The sequence below is a fragment of the Mus caroli genome, chromosome 11, assembly GCF_900094665.2.
Source record: "Mus caroli chromosome 11, CAROLI_EIJ_v1.1, whole genome shotgun sequence".
In the NCBI taxonomy this organism is placed as follows: Eukaryota; Metazoa; Chordata; class Mammalia; order Rodentia; family Muridae; genus Mus; species Mus caroli.
The window spans coordinates 46,159,717-46,187,392 of record NC_034580.1 but is presented as its reverse complement, the minus strand read 5'-3'; the positions used below and the strand labels follow the sequence as shown (position 1 = coordinate 46,187,392).

The following is a 27,676-nucleotide window of genomic DNA, read 5'->3' as shown; positions in this document are numbered from 1 at the left end:
TTTACCAAGCTAATATTTTGAGTTTTGGGTTTTAAAATCTGCCCACCCAGAATGCTGCCTGTTCAATAATCAATTAACCCCCCCCCCAAAAAAAACAACAAAAAAAACCAAACCCACCTTTGTCATGAAAAGTTCTACATCTAAGGTGTATAAAGAATACTCAATCACAAAGTGGTCAAGATTTCCTTTTACTTGAGGAAAAAAAAAAAATCACTTCAGAGTCAACCCTCATGTACAAAAGACGAGACCAATCACGTTTATCACTGGACACAAAGGGCATTCTAAAAGCCTTTAAAGCGGCAATTAACATCCAAAGGAAAATTCATTGTAACTCTTATATTGCATTCATTATCAACACCATACTTAACAAGGTAGTTATGCTATTGATACAAAACATACAGTATTTACACTTAACTGTACAAAATAATTTAATGTTTACAAAAATATTAGAATGTTTAGTTGACTGACACAGTCTGGAAGTAACTGCTCCTAGAGAAGTACACAGAAGACCCCTGACTCCCACTCATTTCCTTTTTAATAAGTCAAAGAAAGGGTGCTGCAACGCTTCATCCAAGGTGATCCTTCTCGCTGGGTCATACTCCAACATTCTTCGAACCAGGTCAAACAGCTTCTCGTGCTCTTCGTCGTGACACAGCATAAATTCCTAGGGGTGAGGGGATGGCCTTGTTAAGTGAAGACATGACTGAAGATGTTACTTAATCATTTATCTTTTTTTCTTTACCTTTAACGGCTTGCAGCGTCTCCTAACATATCTCCCAGCTGAACTATGCTCGTCCCAATCTAGCTGGTTATGGTGGAAATACTTGCGCTTCCTACAAGAGAAAAAAAAAGTTGAAATTAATAAAAATAACTAAAGTTCTACATCATTACCTTGTCCCCAAGCCCTGGTGGGGACAAGACAGAAACAAATCTTTCACAAAATGCAGACATTTAGTATGAAATTTAAAAAATATCAGCAGCAATATACATGATACTTTACATAGTATCTTCTTTTTTTCATCTACTCTGGTGAACTTTAGTTATCTCAACTATGTTATTCGCAAATAAGAAATGCTCACTTTAAAAGGGATGACTCCTGGTTGTGAATTCTATCTCACCAAATCTGGAATGGGGAAGGAATCTTTAACAGCTTCCCAGATGAGCTAGGAAACACTACAGTACCCCGTTCAAGGGCACAGAGCTGGCTTACAACAACAGGAAATTTAAACAAGACTGACAGACTCCAGTAAGAATGGGCTCTCATATGTATTGGTTTTTACTAACTTAGAGAAACATTTGCATAAAAGTTAACCTGAGTATTAAAATAAAGCCCCCCTCTCCACAAGAGCACAAATTAAAATACTGAATTATTTTCTGAAAATGACATTTAATAGCTACAAGTTATCACTTGTACAGAATTTCTTTTTTCTTCAAACTCTGTAGTCCTTAGAATAAGCATTATGCTATTATAGTCTAAGCAAAGGCCCTGCATGCATCTGAGGCCCACCTTGTCTTCTGGATCATATGTGCTGGGATGGGTCCTAAGATCCGCTCCATCATTGCCAGATGCTCTTTACTATCGTGAGTCTAAAAAACATTCAGGAAAAAGGAATTTAGCATTCTTTACCTTCCTTACATGCACATAAAAAAAAAGAAAATATGGGCTGATATAAAAAGACTAGACTAAGGATAGAGATGGCTCAATGGGTAAAAGGCCTTGCTGCCAAGATCAGCAATCTAATCTGGGACTCCCATGGTGAAAGAACCAATTTCTACAAGTTGTCTTCCACATGTGTGCACCCACCCCCAATAAATAAACATCATTAATAACAACAAAAAGACCAGACTAGCCAGCTACACAATTTACATAATAAATTCCTCAAAGATGAACGACATTGAAAGAGCTGTTTTGTCTGGTGCAAACACTATACAGTCTAAGATAAACTGGGGAGGTCTATATGGTAATCAACATGAGAAGTATCTAACATAAAATAAAACAATTTCTATTTCATGAGCTATTTATTTAACTAGATCACTTACTACATTAATCCCAGGTAATACAGCCAGCCCCACAGTTCCCACCTCAGCTCTGAGCTTTGTTAGAAGTGTGACCATAAGGAGATTAAGACACATAGCTTACAAGTAAGTAAAGCTGACAGCACACCCAAGTCAAGGACTTACTCTTTTTTTTTTCTTTTTAAATTTGTTTCTCCTTTTAGGTCTATTTATTTATTATATATAAGTACACTGTAGCTCTCTTCAGGCACACAAGAAGAGGGCATCAGATCTCATTACAGATGGCTGTGAGCCACCATGTGGTTGATGGGATTTGAACTTTGGGGTTGGGGTTGATTTTTGGAAGAGCAGTCAGTACTCTTAACTGCTGAGCCATATCTCCAGCCCCGACCTTACTCTTAAAACTAGTGCAGCACAGAGCTGGGGCAGGCTAAGCTGGAAAAGCAGCGGCTGTACACACAGGTGAGAAGGTGGCTCTAGAGTAAAGCTGGCCAACTTTTCTCTGAAGGAAGGGCCAGGCCAAAAACCTTTTAGCGTGAACTGCTGGCAAAAGACCCTTTCTCTTTAACAGTCAACAGGGAGTCCATCCACAAGAGCACACCTTTTGCCAATCTCTGTTCTAGAGAGCAGAGTCTGCTTTGTGAGAGACTCCCCTTGTAGTCAAGACCAGCCTTAATTTCACTATATAGTTGAGGCTCACAATCTCGATCTACCTGTTTCAGCCTCCTGAGTGATAGAATTATCAGCATGTGTCACCATGCCTAGCCTGTCCTACATTTTTATGCTTTATTAGTATATGTTTTTAGAAACAAGGTTAACATAGCCAGAGCTATGTAACTAGCCATACTAAACAATATAAATTAAGTTTAATTAAAAAACAAAAACAAAAACAAACTAGGACACATAATATGAACTCTACATGAGTTCTACGTTAAAAGATATCATACACATTTGAAACAAGTTACAACCTCACTAGTAGTAGAAATTCAATCAACTGTGGTTTTAGAAGTATATTTATGTATTAATTTCAATGATTATTCTATGGCAAATATTCAATATGGATGCTAACTACAGCATGTTTAACATAAAATTCATTAAAGACCATCAAATAAAATGTATTAGATGCATACCTGAAAGACTGTGAACCCAAGGTAGTACTCAATAAGAATGCAGCCTATGCTCCAAACATCACAAGGCTGAGACCAACCTAGAGCTGTTCAAAACAAACACAGGCATGTTACAGCCAACAGCTTTAAACTGCTGACCCTTCCCTACATGCAGGTACTCTTCATAGTGTATCTCAGAGACCACATCAGCAACCTCAGGATTTTACAACTTTAGTGCGCGTAGCTCAGGCTGGTCTAGAAAATGGCATTTCTTCAGTCTTTTAAGTGGCAGATTTATAGGCTGGTGCTGGCCCTGATTTAGTCACTTTTGTTCATTCTACAATGCTCATCATTGGAAAACTTATATAGCAAATACATTTCCATCTGTAGCAGTGGAGCTTGGGCTTAGATAAAAGTTTTCTTCTTCAATCACTACACCTCAATATACTTTTCCTCAGGAGGTCAACTGCAGCCCTTCACCCCATTCATTCCTCAGCAAACTACCTCTTTCTTTTCTTTCCTTTTCTTCCTTCCTTCCTTCCTTTTCTTCCTTCCTTTCCTTCCTTCCCTTTCTTTCTTTTCTTCCTTCCTTCCCTTTCTTTCCTCTTTTCTTTCTTTCTTTCTTCCTCTCTCTCTTTCTTGTATGTGTGTGTGTGTATGTATGTATGTATGTATGTATGTATGTATGTGAGTACTCAGTACACTGTCACTATCTTCAGACACACTAGAAGAGGGTGTTGGATCCCATTACAGATGGTTGTGAGCCGTCATGTGGTTGCTGGGAACTGAACTCAGGACCTCTGGAAGAGCAGTCAGTGAGTGCTCTTAACCGCTGAGCCATCTCTCCAGAGTGAACTACTACTGATACTCTGGAACCTCATCTCACTTTTCTCACCCTTTCCCACCATTACCTGATGTCTAAAGCAACTGTGGCATTCAACTTCATCAACTACATCTTCCTTTCTAATCTGCCTTCATCCTAGGGAACTTCACCCACACAAATAGTATTCTATTCCCCCAGTCTCCAGATTCCTTTTCCAGTGACTCCAACTTCAATCAATAATAGCACCCGATCTGTCTTGTTTCCAAGCCACCAATCCTACCAGTGACTTCTAAGTTTTGAGGTATAACACATGTTCCCTGAGTTCAAAAATTCTACCTTTCACTTCCAGCCTTCTCCCACCATGGCTAACACAGAGACTCTCTTGCTTAAAAGTTCCTTTCTTCCTGCTCCGTGTCTATTTCATGTCTAGGTTAGCCAACCAAGCCCTTGGCCATGTGTACCAGAGCCTTACCTTGGCAGTGGAGCGAAAACAGATGGCAACATAACCTCCCCATCATGAGACTGTGATACTCTCACCGAGCACACCCACCATGTTATAATCAGCTAAGAATCACATATCACCAGCACTCAGAATATCTTTCACAAACATGGTCATACAGGAGAAACACGCAAAACTCTTCTCTGTATCCTCCTAACATCATTTTAGTTAACCATGACCTTCAACAATTAAAAGGATAAGAAGTCTGCTGACTACTAACCCAAAATCACCTCTGGAGCCCTGTAGTGCCTTGTGGACACCAAAGTACTATGATGTTCGTCGTCGTATGTTGCACTTCCAAAATCAACAACTTTGATATCTGTGTTTTTCAATGTGCGCTCATCTCGTTTCTAGAGACACAATTGAATAAAGATGAAACTCAATAAAGACATAAAACATTCAATAGCACTACTCAAAAGGCTTGCAAATGAACCCTCCCTTCTCCACCCTCCTTCCCCCCAACTGGGATACACATATCCTATTCATATTCCATTTGTGGATGAACATCAGAATATACACAAGCTCAGAAGCAAAATTCCTCATTCAAGGATCCCCAAGCTAAATTAATTTTATTTTATTTTATTTTATTTTATTTTTTTTGGTTTTCGAGACAGGGTTTCTCTGTGTAGCCCTGGCTGTCCTGGAACTCACTTTGTAGACCAGGCTGGCCTCGAACTCAGAAATCCGCCTGCCTCTGCCTCCCGAGTGCTGGGATTAAAGGCGTGCGCCACCACGCCCGGCAAGCTAAATTAATTTTAAAGACAAAATTAAAACAAGTCTTTAACTTACCATTTTAGAATTGTATTTGACGACATAGTCAGACTTCACAAATAAAATATTTTCAGGTTTTAGGTCCGTGTGTGTTAATTTATTATGATGTAAAACTACAATGGAAACAGAAAACCATCATTAGTCCCACTTATTAATTGGTGCCAGGCGAGTGAAAAGGGATGAGAAGTGGAAATGACGGTTAAAGGGATGTCAGCTTTACCTGTAACCTGCAAGTGGTCATGTGCTGAAAATAAAGACAATAAAATAGGGACAATAAAATATACTGTGTGTTCATGAATACTTACAATTTATAGATTGGCAGATCTGATAAGCCATTTGCCTGATGTGATCAATTTGAAATGGCAGAAAACTATTTTCTTTAATAAAATCATAGGTACTAAGTCCCAGCAGCTCAAACACAATACAAACATGACCATGATGATCAAACCATTCTAGCATCTGGACGCATCGGCTAAAAGAGATGAAAATAATAATTGAGTGCACAGAAGTGAGCAGCTCACAGTTGACAGCTTGTGGTTCAATGTGTACTTACAAGACACTGTTGGGGTCAGTGCTGTTCAAGTGCTCCAATACTTGGATTTCAGAACGAGCTGCCTCCCGGTAACGGCCTACATTTTTTACAATTTTCACTGCTACATGTAAGCCATCCCTTGAAAACAAAAGATGATGATGATGCTAGAAATACAAGTGGTGGATGAAACTGCATACCCCATGAAAAGCATTCTTTTTTGGTTTTGAGACAAGATTTCACTATATGTGGCTCAGGCTCTGCTTAAACTCATTATGTAGCCCAGACTGACACTGAAGTTGTGAAAGTCCTACCTCAGCCTCCTAAAATACAATACAATAGTAATCAAGTTTCCCAGATAATTGCTCTAAGTCTTTCAGAGCCCATAATATTAGGTTCCAGATCATCTTTCCAAAACAAAGCAACCATCCATGAAATATTTAGAAATTTTAACATTTGTTTCTAAAAATTTATCTAGATTTTATACAAAACATTTAAAAGTGGAACACATACACTTGAGTTTGAATGCGTGCATGCTAAGAATCAAGAGTATGCTGCTGTTCAAAGCATTTGTTCATATACTAGGTTGGACCTACTCTGTGCTACAGACAAGGACAGGAGCTAGGACTAAACAATTGAACTTACTCCTCTATGCCTCAGTTCAATGACAAAGACAGATGAGGACATTAAGACAGTCTCACAAAAGAGATGAAGCTCCAAATATTCACTCAATAAAGTAGCAATTTACATAACAATACAGAATGGGTCCTGAAAGATTGGTGTGAGCCTGTCAAGCTGTGAAAGGAATCAAACAGCTGGGTAAAGACACCACCTACAAGTTATGAAGCTCTCCCAATTGTTTGTTTACAAGCTCGCTTTATCCAAGTATGGAGAAATAGCTACATCGAGGACAGCAGGGTTTGGGTTGGGACATTTCCAAGGATACTCCTAAAAAGTATAAACTCAGTATTTTGAGAAAAATCATGGAAAATGGTATAAAAGTAAATTTAGGGCTAAAATGTTTTTGTGGCTAAGGATTGAAACAGCACCTTGCACATGCTAGGCAGGTGGTGTAGCACTAAGCTCAACAATAAAACATTTCCAAATATGGGGGTAAAACCATATTTCCAAGTGTGAATTCAAACATTTTGTGGATAACAGATCAAGGAGCTATGATATTAAAAATCACCAAATACATTTAAAGACAAACTTTATGTCCAAAACTACTGATATACAGTAAGCTAACAAATGATATCCTTTCCAACTATTTCTGATGAAAACAACTAGATGTCATTTCAGAAATGTGTAGTTTCAATTCAGTTTTTAAGTTCACTTACAAAAAGTGTAAAACCACAGAGCAGAGGTTCTGATGAGACATGGTGCAATGAGGTAGGTTGTATTACCAGAGAATACAGACTTTATTCTGTAGGTCTTATAGAATCTGTAGTTCAGGAAAGGCACTAGCATGTAAATTTAGATGTATTTTATTGATGCTGCAATCCAAAAGCAGCTGAATGCTACAGAACCTGCTTGAGCATTACTTTAATTACAAAATAACCTCTACCTGAGAGAAACTGCCACCATTTACAACAAAATTAATACTCATAGCACATACATTAAATTGAGTTTCAGAAATTCTGTTGAATACGTCTCAAGAAAACTTGTAGCAAGCACTTAAAATACATTGTAAAATAGAGCAGAATGTTCAAAACAGAAAAAGCAAACTTACATGCCGTGATCAATGCACTCTACAACTTTGCCAAAGGCTCCTTCACCTAAAGTGTCCACGATTTCATCTAAAGTAAGGGAGAGAAAGAGAGGTCTAAGTACCTAAGCACACTTACCCAGTTGTTCAAACAATGAATGCTTAAGTGTGGCATATTTCCAAATGATCTTTAGCAAAGCATAACTAAGGTTTCATCGCTCAAGTTATTGTATTTCAGCTGCTACAAAGCAATTAGATAGAGCTATCTGTCTTGCTCTAATCTCAAACTCCACTGATTATTTTGGAATTTTAAGAATAGAAATATTTAAATTCTACAGAAAAGAAGAAATACAAAAGAACAAACAAACCCACAAAAAACAAAACAAAAAAGCAATGAGAGTCTTTAGCCCCCCGCTGACAAACTATTCTTTAAAAGATTATTCTGTCTGCAAAGTTTAAAAAGTGTTGAAAAATATTCTATACATCTTGCTCTTAGAACGTCTCCACTTTGACAGATCAGGTGACCCTCCTCATCATCCTCTATACTCCTGGATCTTTTCCTTCGGTGGCTCTTCTGGAACGGCAAGTGGGCAGCACCAAGATCGTCCAGCCAATCAATATATCAGAGTGAATTCAGGGCAGAATACGCAATTCATTCAGCGGGGAGATATTCAGGCATTCAGATAAGCACCAGGCCACGAACAGTTGGCAGGAGCAATTTCAAATTCAGTCCCCAGAAATTCACAGGGCACAGTTTATGTTACAGAAGAAAAACATGGCAAGGAACAGATTTTCAGATAAGATACTTAAAGTGGCAATAGAAAAAAACAACACAATTGTCTCTTTAAAATACTGATTTAATTGAAGTCTGAAGTTTAAAGAATGCATTGTCATGATTTACTAATTTCTGCTATAACCATATGCTGTGAGTTGAGTTGTCTAGTTAGTCAGGGAAATGTCAAGATTAGTTGAAATTGTTCTCTTTTAGCAACATTTAAAAGTGGCATCATCATAGTAAGAAGGGGAAGTACAGACTAATTTCAGTCGTCCATCTAGTAACTGCTAGTTCTATAGAAAAAAAACTTGGGGGAGGGACATGGTAACTCAAAATTTACAAATAAAAGATGTCTAGCTTTCTCAGTACATTTTCCCCTCAGCACCCAGGTTCACAACTTCAGGAAATTAACGCAGACAATGATGTGCTGTCCGAGGAGCTAGACCACACAGGAGTCAGCAATGGCTCAACACCCCAGCAAGGCGACTTGCCTGAGTTATTTCCGACTACCAGTAAGGCAGTTTCTTGCAAAATAAAAAAATCTTTACATTCAAAGAAGAAAAAAAATGGGTGCCTCATTTTTAATATACTATACAACCACAAAATAAGATGTTCTTATTATTAAAACCAACGAACTCATGCATGATCTGTTTTGCAGAATGAGTGTGTGGGCAAAATGAAGACTAACTAACACACAGGTGGTCAATTATGAGAATGTATACACTTCCTTTAAGGACTCCAGTAACATGAATTACAGCATATCCAAATTGCATTAAGAAACTTAGAAACTTATCACTCTTTCAGAGCTTTACAATCAATCCATTCCAAATAAAAACAAGCCACTCATACCGAATGCGACTGATGACTTGCACAGGGTCTATTACGCTTTCTCTTAGGGCTGCTTCTCCTGCTTCTGACTGAGGATTTACTGCAATGGATCCGGTAAGTGCTTTCAACGTCTCTATGGTAATGTCTTGGAACATATCCTTCGCAGTAGTCATTTCTGTATTCATCAATGTATCTCCGGTCCCGATAATCTCTCTCATTCAAGCATCTTGCTTCTAAATAGTGACTGCGAACACATTAAAGGATTTCAAATTATTCTCTTCATTCTGGAATAATGTGGTTCAAACAAAACTTTCAAGAATTCTTGGTTTAAACAGCTATCTCAATAAAAGGAAAAATTCAAATCAATGAGATGAAATTTATATGTATCTAGGAAAGCTTAAGAAATAATTTTTAACCAAATAGGTCCATATTAAATTGCTATAGCCAGGCATGCCTTTAATCCCAGCACTTGGAAGGTAAGGGCAGTAGGATCAAGAATTCAAGGCCATCCTGAAGTACACTACAAGTTTGGAGCCAGCCTGGGTCACATGAAACCATCTCAAAACAAAAAAACAAAAAACAAAACACCCACACATTAGAAAATTGCTGTCAACCATTTCATACCAAGGAACAAAGCTTCAATTACAATATGCTTATGATTGAATGTTCCTTTACCATCTAAAAAGTCAAGACCAAACTTGCAAACCTATTCTGAAATGCACTGATGGATCATACAACACAGGCGTCTGAAACTGGCTTCCTTTTCCTCTCTCAGAGCCACACATTTAGAGAAGGGAAAAGAAGATTCCTTTCCTTAAATTAAGAGCATTGTAAATATCCCTGACCACGACTTCCTGCAGAACGTGTATCACAGATATGAGAAGCTTTAAATGTCCTTCAGCCCTTCCATTTACTAAAACTCAATTAAGATCCCTAAATGACACAGCATTGTTGCAGAGCTTATTAGTGGCAGAAACTAAGATATTTTCAAACTGCTACTACTGCCCTATGTCACCTATTCTATCTCCTCTTTTCTATGTCTAAGCTTTTTGTTATTCTTGTTTAAGAAACAGAGACCAGAACTTCTGAGGCTTGCCTAGTGTGCCAAACACATGGGAACAGACCTTCCACACAAGAAAGGGTCCAGGACTGTGGGCATCCCTCCCATTCTACCTGCCTAATTTCCTGTGACTCTTGCTTAAAAAACATCCAAGAAACAGCAAACAGCATTTTCTAGTGCCCCAGTACATCTACAGACTCCTTTGAGAACCTGATGGAAGTTGTAGAGCCCTTTTCCCCCGAGAAACATACAAATGCATAAACAAAACTTGGCAAGAACTTCATGACGGTCATGGACCTCAGGAAGTCAATGGATCCCAGGTGAGTGTCCTGATCTGATGGAAAGAAAAGGACGGATTCATTCGGCCCAGTTTCCCATCCCCCCTCTACCTGGGATGAGTGTCCTCTTCAACAGAGTGCGAAGCTTCAAGAGGGATGCACATGGAGCACTGGGGGAGAGAGGGGACACCTGCCCAGTCAGACAAATCATCTAAATAATCCTGACAAGCAATGGAGTGACAGATGTTGCTGCAGCTGCCCCCGCCAACCCCTTTACACTCCCCAGAATATGCTGTCATTTTCTTTCCCAGGTTCTCGTTTAAGCAGAAATAGAAACATCCCTAGGACTACAACCCAACAAGACTGGCATCTATTTTAGGCTGGGCCTTCTTATTGCCTAGCATCATTCTCAAGTTCTCCTTAACTTCTGGAGAAACAGTGAGGCTATTAGGATTAAACTCTAGGCCTGAGACAGTTGGTCTGAAGCAGAGATCTAGATGAAAAACAAGAAGCTAGTCATAATTCTACAGGCATCCTATTTAATTTTATAAGGTATCCCACACCCACCAAATCCAAAGTCTATCATAAAAAAAACTAGACTAATAATAATCTTTAACTGGAATACAACATGAAACTGGCCCTGCTGACAATCCAAAACAATCTACCAAAAAAAAAAAAAAAAAAAAAAAGGTGGGGTGGTGATACTATTGTGAGCAAAGCTAGTATGAGAAGGACCTTTCCAATTATCCAATTATGACAACCAAAGACTAAAGTTTAGAGATTAAAGACTACAGAACTATACAAGCTGTGGACATGGTAGACAGAATAAACAGATCTGACTTTTTAAAAATATCCACTAAATGCCCAGCAACTGTTAAGTGAATTGGCTTTTTTTATTTCCGTCCTGTGGAAGACAAAATAAAATCATGTAAGACAAAGTCTCTGACAACAAAGAAACAATTTAAGATTTCACACACACACACAAGAAAAGAAAAAAAAGAAAATCAAAATAGACAAATGCGAAAAATGTTGAAAAGGTGCAAATGAACTCGGGGAAGGCAAAAAATTCAATTTGCTTAAGATTATTAAGGAAGAGGTCACGACAAAGATGGAAGCAGATAAGCATCTTAAAGGAAAGCCAGGATTTGGACAAAGTGGAAAGCAGAAGAAATTCCAGAGCAGCATAGTGCCATGTTACACTTATACAGACAGCACCGCCAGCCAGAGGCTTCAAATGCATGTATCTACTCTGCAGACAGCAAGTAGATGATTGCATCAAGAACCTATTGTCACCCAGGAGTAGATGTCACTAGAAGCCCTGTGCAACTACACTAAAGGTGTTTTTAAAGGATGGACTATTTGCACTAATACTGAATATAGAGTTTACAAATGAAGACCCAGGTCATACTGAGTTCTAAATCTAACTCTGCATACCTCCTAGGTGGTTTCTAATCATATAAAGTTTACCAAAGGTTTAAAACTTGGTACTGTGTTACAGGGAGATATTTAAGGATTTGGCATATATATATGGCATTTATATATATATAAAATTTACATCTACATTGGTCTTCCTGGTATTTGAGGCAGAATAGATTAAACCTGCTGAAAGGGAGACCAAATCAAAGGCTACTGCCAAAAGACAAATCAGGAGAAAATGTTTTATAATACATATGACAAAGGGTTACAATAATACATAATAAAAACATCTTATAAATCAGAAAGAAATATACTTTAGTAGAAAACAACTGACATAAAAATTCTTCAGAAAATCTTAACAAATTCACTATAAATTTAGAAATTCAGGTTAAGAAAACCATTTAAAACAGACAAAACTAGAGACAGCACCAAGGAGCATGTTATAAGCTTTCTAGAACAAGAAATGAGAATATGCAGCAAGAACCTTGTAAAACTTCATACCCTTTAACTTGAAAATGCCTCTTCTTAGAATCTACTCTCAGGAAATAGCCACAGGCAAAGATTTGTACACAAAGACCCCTTAGGAACAGACAGAAATAATCCAGTCAAGCCGCGCAACACTTTCCACACTGCTGCTGCCTCAACTGCCAAGCCATTTATTAAAATATTCATAAAACTTTTGGCTTTCTAAAAGATATTTACAATTAACAAATAGTCTGGATTATGATGAATAATAATCACCAAATTTGTTTGATGTCAATGTCAAAGACGGTAGTCCTGGCTTAGTGATTAATTGGACTGACTGGTTTTTATAATTATTATGAATACAAAATCACTCAAGTCAACTTTTTCACATATATAATATATACTCTAGCACTATGTATAATTAGTTGTAAGAAGGTAAGCCCTAAAGAGTATCCTATACTCATTAATAATGGGGTACAATTTGTACAGTGTTCATTAATAAGGTCTGGTTACTGAATCTTGCCATAACCTTATCCAGCACCCCTTACATAACTGTTTGATAAAACATGATTAGTTTACAAGAACTACAAACAAGCTCTTTGGCAGACAACTCTGTTTAGCATGGAGAAGGAAAAAAAATTACATACTGTTTTTTAAAGTAACCCCAGCTGGCTAATTTAGAAAGCAATCTGGTAAACAGCCCCAATGGAACATCTGTACAAACAAGGAGAAAACATAGAACCAACAAAACAAATGAGAAAGGGAAATTAATGGAAGGCAGAGTGAAAGAAACTACTCACCTAGCCTTTCTTTATATTTAGAACTTTAAGATTCTTTCAATTCTATATAAACATATTACCTCCAAATTTTATATCATAATTATAATAAGACATACTATCACAAATTTTTACTGAGGCTCTATCCTAAATTACCAGAGAATGCCTGTAGAAACAATTCTCAAAATATAAAGCGCGTTTCTAAAACTCTCAGACATATTGGTGTTCTATTAATATAATCTGTAGATGTAACATGAATGGCTAATCCTCAAAGCACTTTAATGGTCTCAGATAGCATTTCAGGTAGCTTTTCTCATCTGGATCAACCACTTTCTATGACATCTCAATTGGGAAACACTTCTTGCACACCCAAATATATATGCCATCTTCCTATGGACAGCTAAAACTACTCATTGAGTATCATTATTATTCAACTTTGTATATGTTCTTGAATATAATCTTTTGACTTCCTTCCCCCTTTTTGATGGAAGGGTTTCTAAGGATTTTGGGACCTCACATATATTGGGTAACAAGTGTTCTAGCACTGAGCTACATCCTCAGAGCCCTTAGTTTTAGTCACTTGCTGAGCTACTGTCTCCTATCAATCCCAGACAGACTTAGAACAAACTATTAAATTCATAGCTTTAGTCTAGGCAGTATAGGAACTAGCCTATGATATTCTCTTAACTTTTGTATTTTTTGCAGGAGTAAATATGTCTGAATTCCAAATCTGATAAAAGCTATATAAGCAAATGACAACTTGCTGAAACTTAAAATGCAAGTCATTTACCAATCCGAGTCTTTAAACTGATGATGTGGTTTACAGTGCCTGTTCTCCTGAGTGCTGCTGTGAGACCTTCTCTTGCGTTTGTGACTTCCACTGTAGCTTTCATGGCCCCAGCTTTCTCTGCTATCCCAATCAGGACAGTGAGTTCGTTTGGAATGCCGCATCTGTTAATGAGAAGAGGGGGGAGTGAGGGTGAGTGGGAAGCTAAAGATGGTCATATAACTATGTATTACCATTGCTTAAATAGGAATACCTCACACACAGGGTCACGTAGGCTCTTAGCATTTCCCAAAGCTTAGAACACAATACCACTCCTATGTGAGGTGATGCTGAATGGAACTGACCCTAGTACTAAATGACTGACAGCATGGAGACTTTGATATGTTTTCTTTCACTACATAGTACAAGGACAAATTCTCAACTTAGTGCTTGCCTTCAGAAACACTCATTTTTTGTTTTTTGAGACAAGGATTTTCAGTTAGACCTGACTGTCTTGGAACCAACTCTGTAAACAAGGCTGGCCTCAAACTCAGAAACCTGCCTGCCTCTACCACCCAAGTGCTGGTATTAATGGCATTTGTCAATGTACCCGGCTATTCTTTACATTTTTCTAAAGGGTCAATTAAAATTGCTCAAGGGCTGGACAGATTACTCAGTAATGTGCTTGCTATGCAAGCAATGAGGACCTGAGTTCAGATCACTCACACCCACATAAAAAGGCAGGCATCATAGCACAGACCTCTAACTCCAGACCTGGGGCTAGGGCGGGGCATATGGATCCCTAAAACTCACTGGCCAGCCCAGTCTAGCTTAATTGGCAAGCTCCAGGTTCAATGAAAGTCCTTGCCTGAAAAATGTGGAGACCCATGGAGATATCCCATTTTGACCTCTGGCATGCACATGGGACAGAATGTATATATACACTCCTAACACAAAATATTTTTTGTTTCCTTCTATTTATGCTGATTTTTAAAATTAGGTCACTTATAATGTTAGTAATTCTACCAACTGAGCTACATTCTTGGTCTCTCAATTTGGTTAAAAATCAAGACTGAAATGAATGCACACAGATTTTTTTTTTTTTCCTTTGAGACAGGAAGTTTCTTGGTATAGGTCTGGCACTAGCTCTGTAAACTAGGTTGGCCTCAAACTCAAAGATTCACCTTCCTCTGCTTCTAGAGTGATGGAAATCAAAGGTGTGCACCACCATCTCCTGGCCAGATCTGAATATAAGAATAACACCTACAACTATAGTTAGCGATAGTCTATCCCAACAGTATCATAAACATCCTTCAGCCTGGCAAAGTTTAATACAAATAATCATAAGTGAGAGAAGCAAACAAGTAACTGATTTAAAGGTAAAGAGCCTTTCATTAATGAGATCCCCCCCCCCCCAAACTCTGTAGAGTTCCTTTCTCTAAATGCCAGAATTAGTCCGATCCTTAAACTGAGACATGGCCAGTGACATCAGATAATGGTAACAATTCCCAGACTTCCACAGACAAAGTTTGGAGCTGTGATGAAAGGATGGACCATCTAGAGACTGCCATATCCAGGGATCCATCCCATAATCAGCTTCCAAACGCTGACACCATTGCATATACTAGCAAGATTTTGCTGATAGGACCCAGATATAGCTGTCTCTTGTGAGACTATGCCGGGGCCTAGCAAACACAAAAGTGGATGCTCACAGTCAGCTATTGGATGGATCACAGGGCTCCCAATGGAGAAGCTAGAGAAAGTACCCAAGGAGTTAAAGGGATATGCAACCCTATAGGGGGAACAACATGATGAACTAACCAGTACCCCGGAGCTCTTGTCTCTAGCTGCATATGTATCGAAAGATGGCCTAGTCGGCCATCACTGGAAAGAGGCCCATTGAACTTGCAAACTTTATATGCCCCAGTACAGGGGAACGCCAGGGCCAAAAGAATGGGAATGGGTGGGTAGGGAAGGAGGGGGAGTATGGGGGACTTTTGGGATAGCATTGGAAATGTAATTGAGGAAAATACGTAATAAAAAATATTAAAAATTAAAAAAAAAAAACAATTCCCAGACTTCATCTCCAACCTCCTGTGGATCTCTCCCAGGCTCAGTATCTAACATTTATCCTTTTACAGGTCTGTGACTGTTGCACGCCAGTGTTAATTCTCTCCTTTCATCATGTGGGTCTCAGAGATCAAAGGTGTGCAGCATTACCCATTTAACCACTTTGTTCCCCTAAGTCAATTTTTTAAAAAGATTAAATTTATTTTTAATGGGAATGGGGTAGGGTGGGGCAGGGTGGGGATGATCTACACGAGTGCAGTTGCCCCTGGATACCACAAGAGGGCATAGGATGCCCTAAAGCCTTAAGGTCCTTTACAAGAGCAGTGTCTCCAGTTCCATAGCTAAATCTTTAATTTTGAACTCTGCTAAGCAGAGTTTAATGGTTTGGGAGGGAAAAAAGAAAAAAGAACCTGAATAAGGCCCAAATGGAACAAAACCAATTTAGTTGACCACCTTCAGCTTGCCTAAATGGCTGAAAAATAAGCCAACAAATCTATTAAACCCCAGGCTTGCAAAGAAAGCAGTTTCAGTTCTCTTCCAAAGTGTTCCTCAGAAAGGGTGTGCATCACAACATCAGGGTGTGATACTATTATTATTTCCTGATTACTGAGGACGTAATGAGGGGAGAGGAGGTTTCTAATTGCTAGGCGAGACTCTACCACCAACCTATATACCCCCTGTTCAAATATTCAGTAAGCCATATTCGTTCTTCTAATTCTGTGCCTGCCAGGCATCTTCCTGATAATGTGGCTTCTCTTGCTCAGTCAAAAATGAGAAAGCATGGATTAAACCCCCCCCCACACACACACACACAAATCCTAAATTCTAGATAGGTACCTTGGTAAAAAAAAAAAAAAGTTAGTAAGCCAAGCATTCCTTTTGATATAGTCATTTTAATATGGCAAAGTAAAACAGACAACACTGCAAACTTGCTTGAGACAAAAGCCCAAACTCAAGCTTTCTTTAGAGAAACACTCATCTTCCTATTTCCACTGGAGTTCTGCTGACACATTCTTCTATTATCAAAACTGTATTTAAGGTTTTAGTTTGATTAAGGCTTTTTTTTTTTCTCTTTGGTGGGGGTGGGGGGAGGGAATTGAATTCTGAATCCCAAGCCACGGGGCTACAGGCTAAGCACTCTCAAAACACAGCAGCCCAGTGTACAGCTTCCAATGACTCATCATTGTGACTGGCCATTAGGGTTTCACAAGTCTTGGGTGCTTGCTTCAAGTTATCCCCTCCCCCTCCACTTCACACTGCTACAGCCAGTTCACCTCTGACAGGTCAAATCTCAACTTCTCAAGTGACTAATATGCAAACCCACCTATTAGTGGGTCCTAGTCCCAATAGGCCCCGACGAACATTCCCCATCCCTCCTCTGATCTCTGGCGGAGTTCGGAAATACTTTGTTTTTAGGCAGGTGTGGGGACACATGCCACCCTAGAGGCAGAGGCAGGTGGGAGTTCTGAGAGACTTCAAGGACAGCCTGGTCTGCACAGTGAGACCTTGTTTCAAACAACCAACAAAGAAATATTTACTTAGGAGGCAAAGTAAAAGATTTCTGAGCTCATGAGATTAAAGTTCCTTCATGAGAACACAGGAATGAAAAGCTACCTCAAAATATTACACTATCTCTAATACTTAAAATCATGCTACAATCCTCTGTATCCTTTCAATAAAAGATACAATGGAACCTATATGTATACGCTCATACTAGAAATAGTATTCTCCACCACGTTTTAAAAGTTTCGGTCTCCCATTTATGTGGGGGAACAAGAGGCCCTCGGGTGCGTGTTCAAAGTTAGGCCAAATATCTGCAGCTTTAACATTAGACCAGGTGACAATCGGTTCACTGGTTTAAAGGGTTGGCTACTTGAGCAACAGAGCTGTCACAATGTAAATGCGATGTTCGCTCTCTAATCCCATCACTCAACTCTCTAATCCCATCACTCAGGAGGCAGAGGCAGGAGAATCTCCGGAGTTCGAGTCCAGCCTGGCCTACATAATTCCTGGGCAATCGGAGCGACCCAGGTCTAGGGGGGCGGGGGGGCGTTTGGGGTGGGGTGACCGCCTGACATGAAGGACGAACCTTCCTTCCCAAGTGTGATCCTCGAAGCTGGAAGTGAACTCCAGCCGCCTGGCTCGCCGCAGCGCCTGCCCTACCTCCCCCGGGCAGCTGGCCAGGGCCCTTAGAGCTGAACAATTAGGGCGAATAGCGGACTTTGGAAAAGGCTCCGGTTATGCAAACGGCCGAGGCCGCCGACAGGGATGAGTAGGGGGTCGGGGTGACTTTGACTCCGGACGGCACTAGCACCGGGGATGCGTCCCGCCAAGGGTCTCCCCGCTGGTTCCTGCGACGGACGGCCGAGGCCTTGACAAGAGGTGAGCGAGGCCCAAGCTGCCGGGCCGCACCGTCGGGCGAACCCGGGGCCTGCGGGCCTTGACTCGAGCGGCGAAACCGCGGCAGCTCGGGTGTTGTCGCCGCCGGCCGAGGGGCACCCCGCCAGCCCCGCGGACGCATCCTCCGGGTGCTGACGCCCAAAGCCCACTCTCTCCTCAGACACCTAGCTCCGCGAGACACTGCCCACCTCACCTCCGCAAAAGCAAGCGGCCTTTTGGCCGAGAAATGTCGCCAAACCGCCGTCGTTCCTCTCCAGCCGCTGCGACAGACACCAACAAGATGGCGTCCGCGCCGTCACCCTACAACCTCCTCAGGTGGCTCCAGCGCCACCTACGCCGAGCCAGCGCGCATGCGTCACGGAGCCTCGTGCCCGCCCACAGATCGTGCGAGGGGGCGAGAGGTCTGTGACGTCAGGGACGGCGGGGCTTGATCAGCCACACTGCGGCTGCGCAGCGCTGGAAGCGCGGGTAGGACGAGGTTCTGTCCGCTTGTCAGGCTGAGGTTCTTTCTGTTCTTAGGTGAACCTGGAAGACCGCCTTAAGTCTGCGGCGCGCGTCGGGCTCTCGAAGAAGAGTTTTGCTGGGCGTGGCCACGCTGGGTAGGGCCAACCTCTGACCTTTTCCCATCAGCTTAAAGTGGGAAGCTCATCGCACTCCACCTGCCAGTCGCCCCTCAACCTCAGCTCCAGGTAGAGCCACCAGAGCGCAGAGTCCCCGAATGCTCCCAGCTAGGGCAGCTCAGTGACCAGGATATGGCTGTCACCTGGCGCTTCCGCTCTAAACTGGATTTGGAGAAGTTTACCTGAATATGCCTCTAAAAACAAGCGTAGCAGGTGCTTACCCTTCTCTTTCTCTTTGCCTTCCTCTCTCTCTTCCTCCTCGCCTTCTCAGCCAGCAAATCGAAAGGAATGGGAAGGTTTGTCCTAAGACTTCTGACAGTATTCTTCCGGCTACAGCCATGGCAGCCTCATGATTTTCTATTACAGTTACTCAACAAACGGGCATTTGTGGTCAGAAGACTTTTTGGTTTTTTTTCGAGACAGAGTTTCTCTGTGTAGCCCTGGCTGTCCTGGAACTCATTCAGTAGACCAGGCTGTCCTTGAACTCAGAAACCCACCTGCCTCTTGCCTCCCAAGTGCTGGGATTAAAGGAGTGCGCTACCACTGTCTGGCGACATAACAAATTCTTAATTTCAGAGAACTGGGCTTTTGTGGTGCAGACCTGTAATCCCAGCACTTAGGATTTAGAAACAGGAGGATCAGGAATTCTAGGTCATCCTGGGCCATATAGCAAGTTCAAGGCCAATCTGAGCTACATGAGATCTAAACTCAAAAAACAAAACTGCTGAGAATCCAACACCATAATTACTGTCTAACCCAGGAGGGTTGAACAACTTCTGGTCGTCCTATCTCTTATCTCCTTCCTCCAAGAGCTTGGAGCATAAATATGAGCTGTCATAACCAGATTAATGAAATACTCTATGCCGATCACTTTATAGACAGTCTTAGTAATCTAGACAACTCTAAGAGGTGATTCTTAGCTCCTTGCTTTAATGACAAATTCAACTCCTGAAAATACCATTCAAACCTTGCTAGCTTACGGTTTCATTGTCATACTTACTGCCTCCATTCATGCAACAAAGTAAACAACAACTTACATTTTTCTTAGTCAGTTAGAGAAAAGTGTTCGGAGTCCATCTTTTGGCAAGACCAAAAGGGTCTGTCTTGAAAAGGCTCTTTTCAAGGTGATTTGTCTCTGAAGCTCCCATTATGAAACAATGAATCCCTTCACATTTAGCAAAGTTGATTAAAGGCCACACCATGAATGAGTCACAATGGATCTCTCAGGCATCCCATACTGCCCAAGATGGACAATATCCCAGTTTCCCCCAGGGTTCCTAACACTTCTGAGGAGAAAGTCAAACAGCACAGGAGTAACAAAGATTCAGTCAAACAATGTTGAAAGTATCCCAATTCCCAGTGCACTCTGCAGGGCATATGGAGTGGGTAGGAAGCAACTGAATTCATACTATTCAGGGAATACAGGAAGTGCCCTGCACTGCTCCTTTAATTACTTATAAGGGTCTCTCTTCTCTCCTTCCCCACTACTCTTTCTTCTTTTTTCCCCTCTCCTTTTTGATCGTCTTTGTATACACAGGGACAATCTGGAACTTATTATTTAGTCTAAGCTTGCCTGGAACTTGTAGAAATCCCCCTGTTACAGCTTCCGAATTGCTGGCATCACTGGTGTGAGCTATTAGGTCTGACCCATCAATGAACGGGTCTCAGATCCAGGGTCAGATCACAGATGCATGTACCCTCTGGAAATACTAGCCACAGGCACTTGGTCAGCCTTCAGGATTCGTCAGGATATTGGTTCTGGAAACTGCAAGAGAGAAACCATTTACCAAAACTTTGACTAGGTCATGCCCAAAAGTTTATAGAGAAGGTTGAATTCCTTCTAATAGTGGATCCTTAGATAACCCCCCACCCCCACCCATTAGAATGGAACTGCCATCACACATTACTAGTCACTATGTTTCTACATTAATTTAACTAAAATCTAAATTTAAAAATGTAATTGAATCTATCTAGAGACTGTGGAGTGGATGGTCAGTGAATCCATGCTATGGCACACATTTGGAGGTCAGAGAAAGACATACTGAAGTCAGTTCTCTCCATCTCCAATGTGGGTCCTGAGGATCAAACTAAGATTGATAGTGTTGGTAGAAAAGGTCCTTACTCACTGAGCCATCTTCTGGGTCCCTCAATAAAAGGTCCCTTGAATAAAATTGGTGGCACCGACTAAGTTTCACTAAATAAATAAATCCCAGACACCAAGATCAGTAGCATAGAGCTGTGACGCCAGCATGTTGAGAGGTGGAAGGCAGAGGATCATGAGAAGGTCATTCTAAGCTACACAGTAAGTTCTAAGGCAGCCAGGACTACAAGTGACCCCATCTCACAAAACAACACATTGGCTTCCCAATTCTACTTACTGCATTTTCTCAGTATTTAAAATGTATTGTCTTTCTCTCCGTTGGTAAAATGCTTGCCTAGCATGCATGACCCCTCGGGTGTTGTTTTAAAAAAAAAAATCTAGCCCTTTAACTCACCAAATGAAGACTCAGGAGCCAGATGCCCTTGTGAAAGCCTGCTAGCTCAGAGAGGCAGAGAATCCATTCATTTGGCCTTCCTATTCCACCGATGTCCCAGAAGGAAAAAAACTGCCAATGTCTCAGGAGAAGGCCCTTTCTCCTTCTCTACACCATGCCAAATGCCCTTCAACTCAAAGACCCTCCTTTCTGTTTACTTCTGTTCACTCCATTCAGCTGATTACTTGCTCTGCCTCTTGACCCATGGTTGACTTTATTTAGCTCTTGGATTAATGGTGTGTGCTAGGGCTGAGCCACACCCCAACTACTTGTTTATTGTAAATAGAATGCTCTAGGATCAAAGGCTGAGTCACACCACCATTAGAAACAGTTCACAATCTTAGGGTTCATAACATGATAAAATGCAGCAGTATGGACCATGATATTGGTACTGAACAAATAAGAAATGGGGAGACAAGGAGAGTCTGCAGAGTGGGAAAATCCTTCCAGCCTTGCATAGAAGGAACCAGTAGAAGGCTCTATCACTTTCTAGGAGCCAGCATACCCCTTGACAGAGAGGATTTGAAAGGTGAGTATAGGAGAGAAAAAACAGGGAGTCCACCATCTTTCCATCTGTACTAAAGATCCTGGGCAGTGCCTCTGCATAAGAGCAAGACAAAGGTTTACTCCTTAGTCTTTTTCATTGGCTTCAAGAAGTCTAGTTCAGATCCTACAGGCTTAACAGCAGGTGGAAACAACTTCTTTAGCTCTTCCTCAGGCCCACCTGATAGAGCCTCTGGGTAACAGCTCTGGACTTCCTGGGCCTCTCCCTACCTGGGAGATCTACTTCCTGTTTAACTACATCCCACTCTGCATGAAGGCCCTAATTTCTCAGCCACCCCATGACTAATGGAAAGACCTGGGAAGAACAGAGGAATGAATTGAGAGCATTTTTACATCACACACATCTGAGCACTCCTCATGGACCCTTCCTGCACCTGACCAGCCAGACCTGGCCTTACTCACCTTGGAAGGATTACTAAGCCTCTCTAGGAAGCCCTGGGATTCTGACTAGCCAGAGAGTATGTGTCTCTGAAGGAAGAAGAGCAGAGAAAAGAAAAGACAGGATTTTGTGGTTGTCTAAGAGAACGGTCCTGAAGTGGGGATGACATCCAGCCTCCCTCCCTCTGAGTCTTTCACAGCCTCTGAACCTATAGATGTGAGACTAGACAGAGATCCCAGACTACCGAGTACAGTTCTGACATCACCACAGCTGTTTAGATCTCAATCTCCAACTTAACCTGCTGTTGTTTAATAAAATAAATAAACAAATAAAGCATTAAAACTATTAAAACTGTTTTCACTCAGTAGGACATGAATTAGGGAACTAACTCTTGACTTCATCTGTAAAACAAGAACTACTTCAATTCTGATCTACAGATGCTTCCTATTCAGATTGACTAAAGATCTCAGTTGTTCAGCTTAAACCAAGGAATAGCTCAGATCAGTGTTCCCTGTGCTGATGATTAAAAAGATGCCAAATGACGATGTAGCTCAACTGGTAGAGGGATTGCCAACATAGCTGAGAACCTGGGTCATGAAAGAAAGAAGGGAAAAAGGGTGGGCAGGGACTGCTGGACAAAGTAATAATTTTTTAAATTAAAAATAGATTCTCTTATACAATAAATCCTGAACATGGTTTACTCCCTCCCTCCACTCTACTCAGTTCCCTCCCACTCCCACAGACTCTCCCCTCAATAGAGTCTCCTTGGTTCTTTAGAAAAGGACAGACTTCAATGAGCCTTGTTACTAACCATGTAAACCAGGCAGACAAACAAAACTAAAGACAAGGTTGGACAAGGCAACCCAAGAGGAGGAAAGGAGTCCCAAGAGCAGGCAAATGAGTAAAAGACACATCAGCTCCCAGAGTTAGGAGTAATGCAAAAACATCAAGCTAAGAGCCACAAATATATACAGAGGACCTGATGCAGAACCATGTAGGCTCACACTTTCTGCTTTAGAAACATGGGCTCATATGTGCTCTGCTTAGTTGGTTCAGTGGTCCTGTTCTCAAAGTGAAAAGACAGGGTAGTTTAAAGGAACATAAAAAGACACAAAGAAGAAAAAGATGGATAAATAGCTGGGCCAGGAGATTCATTTTGAAACTTTAGGACTCAGGGACCTCACCAGTACGACTTGTTCACAGTTGGACTACAACGCAGGCCACACAATTGCTTAGTATCATAAAGTAAGAGCGTGGGTCTCCAAAGGAATGCAAAGAACAGAGAAGAGAAGAAAAGATGCCTCTATCCTTTGAGGAGTTAACACTCGGTCTTCCTAATTGACTTTCTCCTGTCTCAGGGCTTAAAATCCATATTAAAGTTGCTTAGAGAGTGCCAACCTTGCTGCTCCATATGACCAGTGGCTTTTTTCCTCCGCAGGATCACATATGAGTGCGTGACTCCTGGCTGTAACCCCAGCAACTGGGAGATCAAAACAGGAAGGGCAGAAGTTGGTGGTCATCTCTGTCTACAGAGTGGGTTACAGGATAGCCTGGGTTATGTAAGATATTTCCCAACAAACTCAAACCAAGAAAACCTAACAAGGAACAGAATGAGGGATTGTTTTTTTCTACCCTTGAAAATTAAAGACATGGACCTCTGTTCAGCTCATGCTGTCCCTCAGTTTCCTTTGTGTTAAAGTGAACACAGTGACAAGACATTCCCATCATACCTGCTAGGAGGAGCAACTGAGTGCTTTTGAAGAGCAGGGAAGGGTTCAGGATACAGGCATTCAGGCCGTCAATAGAACTGAGATGAAATGAAAGACAGCAGGGCTCAGTGCCAGGCCCAGAGTTAGCAGATCCAGGGTGGCCTCTCTCACAGGAGGACCCACTGCTCCACCACACCTGCCTTCCCCACAGGCTGTACTTTCCTGGGATTCCCAGACTCCACGTTTTGATCTTTATGCTTCTTAGTGAAGATGTTGCCAGACACCACTTCCGCAATTATTATGGCTTAGCTACAATCTTAGAGATGATTCTTAGTTACAAAATAATGGACTAAAGACATTTTGTATGTTTCAGGTTTTCAAAGTTTAGATGAAACTAAAATACTTAGCAAATGTGTCAAATTATCAAATTGACCAGGTTGATGGCAAATACTTTTAAGCCCAGAACTTGGGACAAGAAACCAGAGGCCTGTAGATTAGTATGATGTCCTGGACACCTTGGTCTAAATAGTGAGTTTCAGGACAGCCAGGGCAATGTAACGAGACCCTAACACAAAAAGAAATTTTAATTACTTGACCTTGTTTTCATTAATGCATTTTATATTTTCAACTGATACTGGGCCTTGCTATGTACCTAAGAGTTCCAGAAATATGGGTCAGCCTCCTGAGATGTGATTAATGGGTCCTAGTTAACCTTTGCTGATCTACCCTACACATCCAGGTAGGCTGGGTCTGATTCAGTCACATCCTAGAGCTTTATAAACAACTGGGTCTGCACCTGGCTGTCAGACTTGAGGAAGTCCAGGGAAGTGAACACCGCTCTACCTCCACACTCCAGACCCTGTGTCACTCACCAGAGCACAGCGAGCCCCAGTTCTAAGACTCTGTGGAACACACTGAAGGCTGTGGGAAGAACGTGCAGGTTAATTGGAAAGAGAGATTCAATGCTTGTGCTTTCTGGGGGATTGCTGGGAAATTTGTCTTTCAATTCATCTCAGAAACTTTATAGTTCAAAGTGTATGTCTGGCATGACATCACTTGATGCTCATAGTAAGCCTCATGGAAAGTGTTGGGACTGTGTTCATTGTCCACCTTGGCAAAACATGGTTAACTACCTTGAACATGAATGAGCACATGTCCCCAATTTGAAAAGGTACTGAAGTTGCCCCTCTCCTTGTTTTTGGCCTCTATGGTTTTCCCTTTGTTAAGGCAGCATCTCAAAGATCCAAGGCTAGCCCACATCCCACTCTATAGCCAAAATGACCCTGAACATCTTATCCTGCCTCCATCTCTTGGGAAAGAGCTGGCATAGCCACGTGCCAAGCGCCCTTGTTATGCTTTTTCTGTTTATTTGTCATATGGTTCATCTGATAAGTAGCAAAGCTGGACTTTCTAGGGGATGCTAGTATGGATTCCTAGCACTAGGAAAACAAAGTAATTGAGAAGAGAGTGAAATGGAGGCAGTGGCTGAGGTCTTCTCAAAGGAGAGGGGCTTTGGTCTTTAACTTGCAATCCGACAGGGTGCAACTCCAATATCCAAAGATGTTTCCCCTGGTTACACTTCACCACCAAGGTTTCCCCTTAGGTGAGACTGAACCGGCATCTGTAGGTGAGGAAGGAAGAGTCTGTTGTCTTTGCAATGCTGCAAGAGGCTGTTCCCAGAATCTGTTCACAGCCGAGAGTCAGATTCTTGTTGAATGAAAACGGTTTTAATATTTTCATTATTCATTCTGAACAGACAGAAGCAAACCAAGGTGAAAGCTTGAGAAACACTGAAGGATCCAATGTGGGATGGAGTGGGAAGCGGGCAGGACAAAGGCCCTCAGGTATTCAGAGGCAACTCTGAGAAAAACAAAATCTTCTATCATATTTGTTTTTTCTGAGACATACAGGCTTATAAGAGACCCCAGATGTAAACAGCTGTATGGATAGACTTGAACTCAGTTGTCTCAGGTTTCTGTACTTTTTACAACAAACCCAAAGTCTCCGTAGCTGTGAGCACTCCCCTGGAGGGAGGAGGCTTGAGTCTAGGCAGGGATAATGTCCCCAAGTAGCACTTGTCCTGTGACAACCCCTTTTACTCTGTAATATATTTTCTACAACTAAAGATGCCAAAGCTTACTTGCAAGTAAGGGTCCTGCATGCTATTAAGAGCAAAGTAGATGATAATTCTACTCTTGCTAGCACGTGATTAATCCCCTGGTTACCAAATGAGGCCACTTTCAATTTGTCAGAGTGCGGGACAGGTCCCTACAAAAAGTTCAGATGTGCATGTACAAGGCGTCAAAGGCACTCAGCACAGCCCTCCATCCTTTGCAGGTTCTACCGGAAGCTCATGGACTGACTCTGAGATCAGGGTCTTCCTGCTGGAGTGGGAAGTAGTTGAACAGGAAATGGGCCACCCAGGCAGGAAGATCCACAAGAAGACCAGGGCTCTTTGCAGGCGCCTTTACCAGCAGGGCCTGAAGAAGAGCTGGGAAAGCTGTTTCGACCTACTGCTGAGCCTGCGAGATCTGCACAGGACTCTCTGCAATGAAAGACCAGGGATTGAACCCTTGTTTTCTCCTTATGCCGAGGCCCTGTACAGGATCCTGGGCTCCAGTCCCCAGGGAAGCCATGTTCCAGGTTAGTCTATTTTGTATTCATTGCCCTTTCCAATGCTATAGAGAGCAGTATCAGCTGACCTCTCCTTCATGAGGTGGAGCAGAGCACACAGTGTGGGAATCCCCATTCCCACAGGCCTACATTGCACATAGCAAAAGTAAATGTCTGTCCTCTATGTTTGTCTGCATTCTTCTGTCACCCCAAGGGGATGGGAACTGGGCATGTTTAGGGTGAAGCCTGACACACAGAACAGACCATCACTTAGCATGATTCAGGGAGAGTAAGGTCGCCCTGCTTATGAAGATTATCTTTCTTCTTCCTCTCAGGTCCTCTTGATGATGGGGCTGGTAACCCTCCACTTCCCGTGTACCCTCAAACTCCCAGGAACCAGCCTTGGGATTATGGTGTTGCTGTTCCTTCTGCACAGCTTCAAGGGAACGCACTACCAATGATGTCACAGGAGGATTCCCTGTTTCCAAGAGGGGAGCACTGGAACCCCAACCATTCAATGTCAGCTCCAAACTTACTTCCTGACTTTGCCCCAGGAGACCCTAGCTTCCAGCAACCATGGCCCACCGCGGAATAACACCCCGATACTCAGTGAAGACAGGTGGCCTTTCTTTGTTTATTTTCTGTAAAACCTGGGACTGTGAAACCTTGTGGGTGTGGGCATCTTTCTCTACCCCATAAGGGAAAAAAATGTGGAGTTAAATAAAGGTCCTTATAGTGACTCTCTCCTGCCTCATTTTTGTGACTTCAGTGGGGTTCATAAGGAAAGAGGGGCAATAGAATGATATTGGTAGATGTTCCACTGGTCCCCTGGACTTGCCCTTTTCTGTCTGTCTTTATCTTGGCAAGTTCAGACATGAATGTTAAACTAGGCAAGTCCTCTGTCATAACTGAATACCCCTACAAATGGGAGCAGAAGTGTACAACAAAGGCATGTTCCTAAAGAAGTCCCCTAT

At 41.7% G+C, this 27,676-nt stretch overlaps 2 protein-coding genes across 17 annotated transcripts; one reads left to right on the top strand and one right to left on the bottom strand.

The window, feature by feature from the left end:
- Positions 1 to 168: 168 nt before the first annotated feature.
- Clk4 (CDC like kinase 4) lies at positions 169 to 19,997 on the bottom strand. Of its 13 annotated transcripts, XM_029483480.1 has the most exons (16): positions 18,477 to 18,627; positions 13,838 to 13,998; positions 12,919 to 12,985; positions 12,308 to 12,385; positions 10,502 to 10,560; positions 9,074 to 9,296; positions 7,933 to 8,023; positions 7,474 to 7,540; positions 5,769 to 5,885; positions 5,521 to 5,687; positions 5,234 to 5,328; positions 4,665 to 4,794; positions 3,147 to 3,229; positions 1,508 to 1,587; positions 743 to 833; positions 170 to 664 (listed from the first exon to the last, which is right to left on the bottom strand). In XM_029483480.1, the coding sequence occupies exons 5-16, from the start codon at positions 10,552 to 10,554 to the stop codon at positions 524 to 526; spliced, it is 1,338 nt and encodes a 445-aa protein (XP_029339340.1). In that variant the 5' UTR covers positions 10,555 to 10,560; positions 12,308 to 12,385; positions 12,919 to 12,985; positions 13,838 to 13,998; positions 18,477 to 18,627; the 3' UTR covers positions 170 to 523. The 13 variants fall into 13 exon arrangements, with proteins under 13 accessions (XP_021031652.1, XP_021031651.1, XP_029339340.1 ...); XM_029483481.1 differs by lacking the exon at positions 12,308 to 12,385; XM_021175989.2 differs by lacking the exon at positions 10,502 to 10,560 and having other exon boundaries at positions 18,477 to 18,559.
- LOC110304597 lies at positions 18,618 to 27,446 on the top strand. 4 transcript variants are annotated; one of them, XM_021175998.2, is made up of 4 exons: positions 18,618 to 18,684; positions 18,803 to 19,116; positions 26,427 to 26,732; positions 27,038 to 27,446. In XM_021175998.2, exons 2-4 carry the CDS (start codon positions 19,092 to 19,094, stop codon positions 27,295 to 27,297), a joined length of 591 nt encoding a protein of 196 aa, XP_021031657.1. In that variant the 5' UTR covers positions 18,618 to 18,684; positions 18,803 to 19,091; the 3' UTR covers positions 27,298 to 27,446. The 4 variants fall into 4 exon arrangements, with proteins under 4 accessions (XP_021031657.1, XP_021031659.1, XP_021031660.1 ...); XM_021176000.2 differs by lacking the exon at positions 18,618 to 18,684 and adding an exon at positions 25,846 to 25,933 and having other exon boundaries at positions 18,689 to 18,972; XM_021176001.2 differs by lacking the exon at positions 18,618 to 18,684 and having other exon boundaries at positions 18,689 to 18,882.
- The last annotated feature ends 230 nt before the right edge of the window (positions 27,447 to 27,676 follow it).

Bases quoted from the DNA above. Each gene is read 5' to 3' on its own strand.
- Clk4 (XM_021175989.2), bottom strand. From the start codon at position 13,940: ATGAAAGCTACAGTGGAAGTCACAAACGCAAGAGAAGGTCTCACAGCA. The intron at 7,541-7,932 runs GTATAGAATATT...CCCTTACTTTAG, and splicing joins AGACGTTCTAAGAGCAAGAT to ATGAAATCGTGGACACTTTA. The intron at 834-1,507 runs GTGGGCCTCAGA...TTTCTCTTGTAG, and splicing joins CATATGATCCAGAAGACAAG to GAAGCGCAAGTATTTCCACC.
- LOC110304597 (XM_021175998.2), top strand. From the start codon at position 19,092: ATGCCTCTAAAAACAAGCGTAGCAG. The intron at 19,117-26,426 runs GTGCTTACCCTT...CATCCTTTGCAG, and splicing joins TCTAAAAACAAGCGTAGCAG to GTTCTACCGGAAGCTCATGG. The intron at 26,733-27,037 runs GTTAGTCTATTT...TCTTCCTCTCAG, and splicing joins CCAGGGAAGCCATGTTCCAG to GTCCTCTTGATGATGGGGCT.